Source organism: Orycteropus afer, unplaced genomic scaffold (genome assembly GCF_000298275.1).
Source record: "Orycteropus afer afer isolate SDZICR_OR568_19922 unplaced genomic scaffold, OryAfe1.0 scaffold00662, whole genome shotgun sequence".
NCBI lineage: Eukaryota > Metazoa > Chordata > Mammalia > Tubulidentata > Orycteropodidae > Orycteropus > Orycteropus afer.
In genome coordinates this window covers 523,392-534,500 of record NW_006922249.1, presented here as the reverse complement: position 1 = coordinate 534,500, position 11,109 = coordinate 523,392, and the positions used below count along the sequence as shown (strand labels likewise).

Sequence of the window (11,109 nt, the reverse complement as noted above, 5' to 3'; positions counted from 1 at the left end):
TGTTTAAAAAAAAGAAAAAGAAAAGGCTTTCTTATAAAGGCATGGAGGGTAGAGATGGCTTAATGTCTGGTCCTAGAAAAGATGTCACTGTGAAGACAAAGGTGCACCTGACCCATGCCATAGTATTTTCAATAGTCTTATATGCATGTGAGAGCTAGAAAATGAATACAAGGAAGACTGTAGAAGAACTGTGCACCTGAACTGTAGTACTGGCAAAGAATACTGAAAATACCATGGACTACCAGAAGAACGAAAAAAATCTGTCCTGGAAGAAGGTTAGGCAGAATGCTCTTTAGAAGCAAGAATGGCCAGACTTCGTCTTATTTTGGTCACGTTGTCAGATGGGACCATTCCCTGGAGAAGGGTATCATGCTTAGTAAGTGGAAGGTCAGTGAAAAAGGGGAACAGCCTCAATGAAATGGATTGATATAGTGGCTGCAATGCGGGCTCGAGCAGGACACAGACTGTAAAGATGGTGCAGGACCAGGCAGTGTCCTATTCTGTTGCACACAGGGTTGCTATGAGTTAGAACCGACTTGACAGGACCTAACAACCACAACTGTAGTCATAAAGCTACAATCAGAACAAGCACAAATTCTTTAAGGAATAATTATTAAAATAAAAAGAGCTGTCTATAACTTAAAGGGCCATCTCTAATTTAATGTGATCTTTTTCCTCTACTGCAAACAGTACAGGACTAAATGAGTATGCAGAGCATAAAAACTTTCACTTCAAATAACAAGTTTCTCAGCAGCTAGTTCTAATTTTATCTAAAGATTATAAGGATTTCTTTTTTAATAATAAACTGATCATCTCAGAATATAAAAGCAATTTCAGATTTTACCTGTATAATGGCTATCGCTTTGTTTGCCCTATTAAAGATCAGTCTAATTTATCCATAAAAAAATACCTAAAAATTTTAAAGTATCTTCTCCATATTCAGAAAACACCACTTATATATTCCCCTTTTCCTAAGTCTTAGCAAACAGAAATATAATCTTTCAAATCAAAATGCTAAAAAATTATCATTCTAAATTAAAACTGCTTACCATGATACCACCACTTTGTTTTCTTTGGATTCTTGTTACATGTTCGAACATAAAAAGAATTATCTGGTGGTCGTCTCTGAAACCAAAAAGAATTTAGTGAAAAAGTTGACACTCAAAGAGTCAATTATTAATGTGAAACCCATAGAACCATGTCCACCACAGAATAAAATGTACCTGTTTTATTAGTAGAATGGGACATTTAAAGGCCTTGTAAAAAACTTTTTTCTTAGTTAGAACTAGATCCCTCAATGTTAAATAGTCTCCTTTTCATTTTTATAATCCAGCCCTCAGAACAGTAAACACAGCACATAGATAGCATCTAATTTTAAACCCTGTTTCATAGAACTTGCCAGTATTTTGACTTCCACATTATTATGTTGGTTAAATCTATAAAAATTCCATTAAAAACATAGCTTATCAATAATTTAAATGAAATGATTAGTCTTTTATTAAGTGTGCAAGAACTACCAGTAGCAGACAATCAAAATGTAAGGGAATGATGAGGATCAGAAAAGGATTAAAGGAGGTATAGAACATAGTTCTCTAGTTTTTAATAGTAAATCATTACTTTTAGAAGTAAACCGAAGCCAATAATCACAAGATACATGCAAGAGCAATGTGCAGTAAACCGAAGCCAATAATCACAAGATACATGCAAGAGCAATGTGCAGACTTCAATGGCGTTCATTTCTAGTAACTTCTCTTATGAAATCCTACTGCTACCTTTCTATAGTCATTAAATATAATAGGACTAAAGAAACCCTGGTAAACACAAATCATTCTATCCTGCACCTAAAAGTTTAAAATCTGTGTGTTGGAGGAAAGGGAGAGAAAACACTGAAGCAGCAAATAAATACAATTTAACCCAGCATTTCTCATGTTTATTTGAACCTTAAAAAAAAAAAAAAAAAAGCCTAATACCAAGAAATCTCTTATGGAACAAAGGTCCCCAGAAATCACTTTAGGAAGCAGTGGTTTAGTGTTTCAGATTCTAGATAATCTACCATTGTAAATGAACATTTCTTAAATGTTCTCTAAGTATGAATTTAATATAAATGTGGCAATCAATTAAGTTTGAAAACCAGAGAAAAAACTGCTTAAAAAAAAAAAAAATCCCTAAGCTGGAATAACACAGGACCAGAAATGCACAACAGGAATTCAGAAGGGTTTAGTGGGTAGTCTAAATTTAAATCATGTGATTTCTCTTTGTGGTCTAACCCCCCCTCAGTATCTGTGGATTTATAAAGGAAAATACAAGAAAGAGTTCTTAAAATTCTAAACTGGCCCTCCTCCTTCAATCTAGATCAATTACCATAGGAAAGCTCTGGTTCCTGGGAAATCCCCTAACAGCCTATGATAAAGTAGAAGTCAGCAAAGGTAAGAAGGGAACTATGATGTTTGTTCTTTGCATTCCCCAATATGAAATCTAGAAACAAGAGTTCCATGTATATTTTAGCCCTAAGCATGCTTCCAAAACCCAAACTCACTGCTGTTGAGTCATTTCAACTCACAGCAACCCCTCCTTGGATTTCTGAGGCAGTATCTCTATGGAAGGAGTGGCTGGTGGGTTTGAACCGCCAGCCTTCTACTTCGCACTCAGATGACTTAGTGCATGCTTATGGGGATAAAATTCAGATTACTTAAGAACATCTGCACAAATATCCTGTTTAAGAAATATAAAATGTAAGACTGACTTCCAGCCCATTTAACATTTAAACCTTCTATTTAGAATGAAAGATTATCAAAATAATTTTCTGAATTATTACTAAATACAACATTCCCTATAATTTTATAACAGAATACATAACAACTTCATTCAAATAAATATAATTATACATTAAAATAGTTATCTGCCTAAACTGAAAGAAGAAATATTACCTGGAATAATTCTGAAAAATCCTACCTTTTCTTTGCAGCTGGAAAGCATGCTAATAATGCTAAGACAAACTGACTGGACTGAGAGCGCTGGGGACCAATCTTCTGTTAGAATGGATAAACAGATATGACCATTGCTATAAACATGAGGATGAACAGGAATATTTTCACCAGTAAACATGACCTAAGAAAGAATAAAATTCCATTAACACTCAAATATTCTAGATTATCAAAAACTTAAATATTCTCCACAGAGACGTATTGATTTTTAAGAGCAAACAAACAAAACACAGAGCCAAAAACAAGGTAAACAACTGCTTCCTGTTTTTTTCTCCTTAACTCAGTTATCACTGCATTTGCTATATGATTGATAGTGTAAAATAGGAAAAAAAAAAAAAAAGTAAAACAAACCTCCAGAACATGTATTTCATATTTCAGGCAAATACCCTGTCAAGTTTTCTACATTACTATATAATTTTAGATTAGTGAAAGACAACTATATTTATAAGAATGGTTTTTCAAATTCTACTCATTGCTCTCTGCATACTAAAATACAGTAAAATTCCAAACAAACGTATCTAATATTTATACATTATGAATACATACCACCTGTAACAATGCTAGCACGTAAAGTGCTGCTATGCTAAAAGACATGATTTTGCTATATATTCCCTCTCATCTAAACTCATACATCTATTATAATGTACACAAGATCATTACTTAATAATCAGCAAATAACTATGTGCATAGACAGAAAAAACAAACACAGAATTACTTGCTATTTTTCTCTTTCTCTTTGCTTAACTTTTCTAGAATTGTCTTTCCTTTCTCCATCTTACCTCAGAGCACTGTTTTATAAGGCAATAGAATTACTTCCTTCTTTTGCCCTAATTACTAAAATATCCCAATAGCATTATTTCCTAAACATATTTATTTAAACATTTGAATAGAGTAAATTCATATAGTCTCATGGATCTGTAATACATAAACCAATGTAGCTTAAAGCAAGAAGTCTTATTTTGAAGGATTTATACACATTTATGCTACTCCAGTTGCTGAAGATCACCTGAAAGGAGTTTGGCTTTAGCATGACTATTCTAAGTATTCCATTTATCTCTAATTACTCACTCATAGTGACCCCATATGATAGAATAGAACTAGTCTTCTGGGTTTTCAAGATGTAATTTTACAGGAGAAGATTACCTCGTCTTTTCTCCTGTGGAGCCACTGGGTGGGTCTGAACTGCCAACCTTTCAGTTAGCATCCAAGTGCTTAACCTTTGTCCTTTTAATCACTTTGTGCTAAAATGATACTTTAAAAAGCATGAAATCTTCCTTTGTATTGTAAACTCAAGGAAAGGAATTATGCATACCACCTGTAATGAAACTGCCACTAAAGTGCTCTATGAAAAAGAGAAATGACTGCTTAAAGAGTCTTGAAGTTCCACACTTAGTATCTCTATGAACTTATTTTAAATTAGATTTAATTATATTTTTTATAAATATGAGCTATAGTTTATTACAGGAGCTCTGGTAGCACAGTGCCAAAGGCATTTATTTGACTGCTAACCAGAAGGCTGGCGGTTGAAACCCACCAGCCACTCCTTGGAAGGAAGGTTGGGCAATCTACTTCCATAGTGATGCTGCCTCAGAAACCCAAAGAGGGGTTGCTATGAGTCAGGTCTGACTTCACAGCACATAACAACAACAACGCAGTTTATTACATCATACGCACTTGATATCCCCACAATGTGTTGCAGATGTCTAGAAGAGGAGTTTATAAATGTCACAGAACACAAATGTACTTCAGGGTACTCATTTTGCCACAAAAACTCATTTGACCAATGGGACATATTTCATTATGCTACTTTTAATAATAATGCTGCTACTACTAATAGGAGCTCTGGTGGCATAGTACCCAAGGAATGTGACTGCTAACCAGAAGGTTGGCAGTTCAAACTCACCAGCCACTCCTCAGACGGAAGACTGGGCAATCTACTTCCATAAGATATCGTCTCGGAAACCCAAGGAGGGGTTGCTATGAGTTGGAATCAACTCGATGGCAGTCAGTTGTTGTATTTTTGTTTTCTTTTAATAAGAACACAAGCAATGTCAAAGAGCTTACTCCTTGGCCATAATTATTTCCTAAAGCATTTTTCCTCCCAGCTCGGAGGGAAGATCAGGCAATCTACATCCATAGTAATACCACCTTGGAAATCAAGAAGGGGTCGCTATGAGTCGAATCCGACTCTATGGCAGTGGGTTTGGTTTTCTTTCTTTCTTTTTTTTTTTTTTTAAATTAAGGTCTCGTTATCGAGAAGTCAAATAGAAAAGTGCTCTGAAGGTGCCAAAAATTGAAGAACTGCCAAGAATTATCTGCTCTGGCAACGGAAATCAGTTTATCAATAGCTATCAAGGAAAACACACAGATCAATTGAAGACAAAAGTTATCCCAACATGAGCTCACTAGCCAATTTGCTGAGCATAAGCAAGGCAGTACAGGTTTCCCTCACTTTCTGCAAGTAGAACATTCCTAGGAAAACTTTCGGAAGCCAAGTTGGCATAAAGTGAAGAAATAATTACTACTTACATGGCAAAACTTTTGAACATTCCTTTACCCAAAAATAAAGCTGTCCAATGATATCAAACACTAAAACTTAAAATAACACTAATATACAGCACAAGTAGGAACAATATGATAAATACACAGCCGATATAAAGTAGAGGAGCTCTGGTAGCATACTGCCTAAGGCACTTGACTGCTAACCAGAAGGCTGGAAGTTCAAACTCACCAGCTACTCCTTGGAAGGAAGGCTGGGCAATCTCCTTCCATAGTGATACTGCCTCAGAAACCCAAGGAGGGGTTGCAATGAGTCGGGCCCAACTTGACAGCACATAACAACAACAACACAGAAAGTAGAAATAATGTATGTACAGTGTAGTTTCCAAGAAAGGAGCTTGGAGACACCACTCTCACTGCTTGGAGTGCAAGCTGCCTCTTTAATGACTCTGCAAAACAAATGCTGAATGCTGGTTTCACTTTTCACTTTTTTCGTAAAAGCAAAAATTCTCTTCAGATTTCTTTCTATTAGTGAAAATAGGCGCAAATACTGATTGGTGTTTCATAAAAGTGAAGTGTCATAAAGAGAACTTCTTTAAAGTGGGAGACACCTGTATTCTTTTTGGAAGAAAATGCCCTGAGAGCCAAGTATGCACAAACCAGAAAGGAAACGGGACAGAACAAACAAAAAGGATGAGTGGCCAACAGTATAAGATACCTAAAGCAGATGCAGCAGACATTGCATAAGCAGAGGACAGAGACAGAAATGAAACAGAAGACAGAAATAGCTTTGAAATCTGAAAGGATTTAAATAAAAATAAATCATATCTCAATAACCCTTAAAAAGCAGGGGTTTTTACACATATTACATGCACTGCAAGTGCAGCCAGCCTGAAACTTTTAGAAACCAAAACCAGGAATTTAGCTAGTTGCACATATCACAGTAACCTCTAGAGCCTAATTTGCCATATGCAGAATTTTAGAAGTTTGTTTAAACATGGAAAAGCTGAGTTTACATGCCAGAGATGAATTCCGGATAAAAAAGAAAAAAAAATTTCAATACTGTATTTACATCAAAGGCTGTGTTCTGGTTACCTAGTGCTGCTCTGACAAGAATATACCACAAATGGGATGGTTTTAACAAACAGGAGTTTATTCTCTTACAGTTTGGAGGCTTTAAGTCCAAGTTCAAAGTGCCAGGCTCTAGGGGCTTGATGAAAGTCCCTTGACCTTGGGCTTCAGCATTGCCTCTTGCTCCTGGCCCACTGAAACTAAAGGCATCTCTTCATTCAGGCAGCTACTGGCTGCTGAGGCTAACAAGTACAAGGTCAACAAATAAAAAGGCACAGTCCCAATGTTACCAAACCACATGGCATGCCATTCATTCAAGTTCACCTGACGTCGCAACGCTGCCAGAGCATGGCAGGCTGCTGAACAATGACATGGCTACATGCCGAGTCCAAGCGTGCCATAGGCTAGAGACCATTTCCAAAGCTGCTGCTTATATAAAGGAAGCAGACCACATACCTAAAGGCAGATACTCAGCTGCTCACAGCAGATTCCACCATAGAAATTGATTACCAGTCTCATCATGCGGCATACTACATCCAGCTGCCTAGCCACGCAAGGAGGCCTAGGCAAGGTGACACAAAAACATAACCACCACAGGCTGGTAAGCACAGCTACTGCTATTATGGTTCTCTACAGAATGCAATGGAGAGAGTAATAAAGGCTGAATGTCTTCAAGCTCATGCTCGTATCAGTCATTTTAATACTCAGTATAAGCCAAAGAAGAAATTGGAGAGTTCTGTTATTTTCATGCAGTCAAATAGGTTCTGAAAATATAAGAGATTAAGCTATGTCCAAAGTGAAATATAACAAGGCAACTGAACACAATGAATTTGAAAACACAGAGAATGAGAATTTTGCTAAATTATCAGATTTAAACTAGTTATATAAACAGTCAACGACATTTCCGACTGCATAAACCACATTGAGTAAAAGAGAATTAAACATTTTGAAGAACAAGCTACTTGATGGAAATAAAATCCTAAAAGGATCTTAGACCTAATAATGTGAATTATGTTTGAAATGCTAACTGTACTAGCAGTCCTCAGAATGTTTCTCAATTTCCAAACATCTACTGATGCGGCTCTTTTCAAGAGCAGAGAAGTAAAAGAGATCTAACGCTGAAGATTTTCCAGAATTCCAGAGGTAAATACAGGCATGTCCTATGTTGTTGTTGTTAGGTTCCCTCGAGTCATCTCCGACTCATAGGGACCTCATGTACAACAGAAAGAAACACTGCTTGGTCCTGTGTCAGCCTCACAATCCTTGCTATACCTGACTTATCGTTGCAGCCACTGTGTCAATCCATCTCATTGAGGGCCTTCCCCTTTTTCGTTGTCCCTCCACTTTGCCAAGCATGATATCCTTCTCCAGGGAATGGTCCTTCTTACAACATGACCAAAGTAGGTGAGACGAAGCCTAGCCATTCTCACTTCCAAGGAGCATTCCGGCTGTACTTCTTCCAAGACAGATTTGTTAGTTCTTTTAGCAGTCCATGGTGCTTTCAGCATTCTTCGCCAACACTACAACTCAAAAGCATCAACTCTTCTTTGGTCTTCCTTTATCACTGTCCAGCTCTCACATGTATATGACGCAACTGAAAACACCATGGCTTGTATCAAATTCACCTTAGTCTTCAAGGAAACATCTTTGCTCTTTAGCACTTGTGAAAGAGGGCCTTTGCAGATTTGCCCAATGCTGTATGATGTCTGACACCTTGACTGCTGCTTCCAAGTAATATGAAATCTTTGACAATTTAAATCTTTTCTCCATTAATTGTGATGCTCCTTATTGGTCTTGTGGAGAATTTTTGTTTTCTTTATATTGAGGTGTAATCCATACTGTTGACTAGTCTTCAATCTTTATCAGGAAGTGCTTTAAGTCATCCTCACTTTCAGCAAGCCAAGTTGTGCCATGTGCACAACGCAGGTTGTTAACGAGTCTTCCTCTAATCCTGATGCTGCATTCTTCTTCATATAGTTCAGTTTCTTGGATTATTTGCTCAGCATAAAGATGAAAAAAGTATGGAGAAAAGATACAACCCTGATGCACTCTTCATTTTAAACGATGCAGTGTCCCCTTGTTCTGTTCAAACAACAGCCTCCTGGTCTATGTACAAGTTCTTCACAAGCACAAGTGTTCTGGGATTCCCAGTTTTCTCAGTGTTACCCATAATCTGTTATGATCCACACAATTGAACGCTTTTGTATAGACAATAAAACACAAATATACATATTTCTGGTATTGTTGCTTTGAGCCAAGATTCATCTGACATTAGCAATGATATCCCTTGGTCTACGTCCTCTTCTGACTCCAGCTTGCATTGCTGGGTGTTCTCTGTCAATACACTGCTGCAGGCATTTTTAAATTATCTTCAGTAAGATTTTACTTGCATGCGATATTAATGATATTGTCATTACTCTTCCCATTCTGTGGGATCACCTTTCTTTGGAATGGGTACAAATACAGATCTTTTCCAGACAGTTGGCCAGGTAGTTGTCTTCCAAATCTCTTGGCATAGCCAACTGAGTGCCTTTAGTGCAGCATCCATTTGTTGAAACATCTAAATGGGTATCCCATCAATTCCTGGAGCCTTATTTTCTCCACTTCCCTCAGAGCAGCTTCAACTTCTTCCTTCAGTACCACTGGATCAAGATCTGCCAGTTCTTTTTGGTATAGTGACTCTGTGTATTCCTTCCATCTTCTTTTGATGCTTCCTGCATCATTCAATATATTACCCATAGAATCCTTCAATATTGTAACTCGAGGATTAAATTTCCTCTTCAGTATTTTCAGCTTGAGAAATGCTGAGCGTTTTCTTCCCTTTTGGCCTTCCAAATCCATGACTTTGCACATTTCATTATAATAATTGCCTTTGTCTTTTTTATTTCACATTTTTTCTTTTACTAAAACAGTAGTACATCTTTTTTTTTTTTTTTAAATTGTGATTTAGGTGAAAATTTACAGAGCAAATTCACTTTCCATATAGTAGTTCACATTGACTTTGTCTCATGACATTGACCACAATTTACCACAATTCAACAGCTCCCCTCCCACTTCCTCTCGATAGTTACCTCTTCCCTGTGTCCATCCCTCCATGCACTCCTGGCCCCTGAGCTATCTCCCTGTGCATAAGCAGCCCTTCTTTCTCCCATGATTCTGCTCTCAAAAGGAGGGTATCTACCTCAGGTAAATGTTCAACTCACATGCCTGTCTTTTGTTTGGTTAGAAGCCAAAAGTGTGTGTTCAATTCCAGTCCTGACGGGCAGCTAGGGGCCATAGTCTCAGTGGTTCCACCAGGCTATATTGATAGGACCAGCAAACCCGGTCCCCCGCCCCCATTTTTATCTCCAAATGATTTTGAGTTTTGTTCCACATTGTTCTCCCTCTCTATCCAAGACTTCCCGCATAGATCCCCCTCCAAGTGGTTGACAGTGGTAGCTGGGCACCCTCTAGTTCTTCTGGTCCCAAAGTTGTATAGGCTGCAGACTGCATGGTGTACCAGTTGCTAGGACTAATTATTTCCATGAATTTTTGGTTCTCTTCATTCTTCTTTGCTCTTGACGAGGAGAGAAACATTGTTGCAACTAGATGTCAGCATGCAAGCTTAAAAGATCCCAGTTGCTATTCGCCAAAGTAGGAGGTGGAACAATGCTTTGTGCAGCACGTTATGCCAATTAAGTTTGATGTCCCCTGCGACTATGGTTGGAGCCCACAGGTTCAACTACTAGGTCCCTCTGGGTAGCTGGCTGTGACCAAGAAATGACTACAACCTTGCCCCTTGTCAGCTATACTATACACCTGGGAATTCAGATCATACAAATAAACTTACAGGACCACTGTCTGCCAACCGTAAACATGGTCGTGGGTACACTCCCCACTTCATAGACATACCTACAAGTTCAGCCTGTCCACCCATCTATCCACCCATATACCCATGTTTGCTTTCACTGACAACACAGTACTGTATGTGCAAAAGGGTTCATCTTTGTTGTCTGTACTTCTCATGTGCCTCTCTCTGTCTTTCTCGTTCTCAATGCCACCATGCTGATTACTCACATTTGATACGCTGCTCTTCTCTTCACCCAAATCAATACTTATCTCTACCTATCTAACAGCGTTCCCTCCCCTCCCCTCTCACCTCTGGTAATCAACAAAGAAAATTTCCTTCCATATAGAAACCTTTTCTTGACTTTTACAGTAATGGACTAATACAGTATTTGTCCTTTTGTGATTTACTTATTTCCACCAGCAGAATGTCCTCAAAGTTCATCCACATTATGGGGTGTTTTGCAGATTCTAGGTGATTCTTTGCGATTGCATAGTATTCCATTGTGTGTATGTACCATAGTTTGGTTATACATTCCGCAGTTGATGGACACATAGGTTGTTGCCATCTTTTGGCTACTGTTAATAGTCCTGCTACAAACACGGGTGTGCATATGTCTGTTCTTGCCACGGCGCTCACTTCTTTAGGATATATACCTATGAATGGAATGGCTGGGTCAAATGGTATTTCTAATTCCAAATTTTTAAGGAATCGCTGTACTACTTTCCA

The 11,109-nt window shown here is 37.9% G+C and overlaps 1 protein-coding gene across 1 annotated transcript in view; it reads right to left on the bottom strand.

Moving 5' to 3' along the window:
- Positions 1–565: 565 nt before the first annotated feature.
- Positions 566–11,109, bottom strand: part of UBE2W (ubiquitin conjugating enzyme E2 W) — a 122,213-nt gene continuing 111,669 nt past the window's right edge. The window contains 3 exon segments of the mRNA XM_042783102.1: positions 566–573; positions 1,050–1,125; positions 2,953–3,108. Of these exon segments, the coding sequence (XP_042639036.1) occupies positions 566–573; positions 1,050–1,125; positions 2,953–3,108 (240 nt within the window).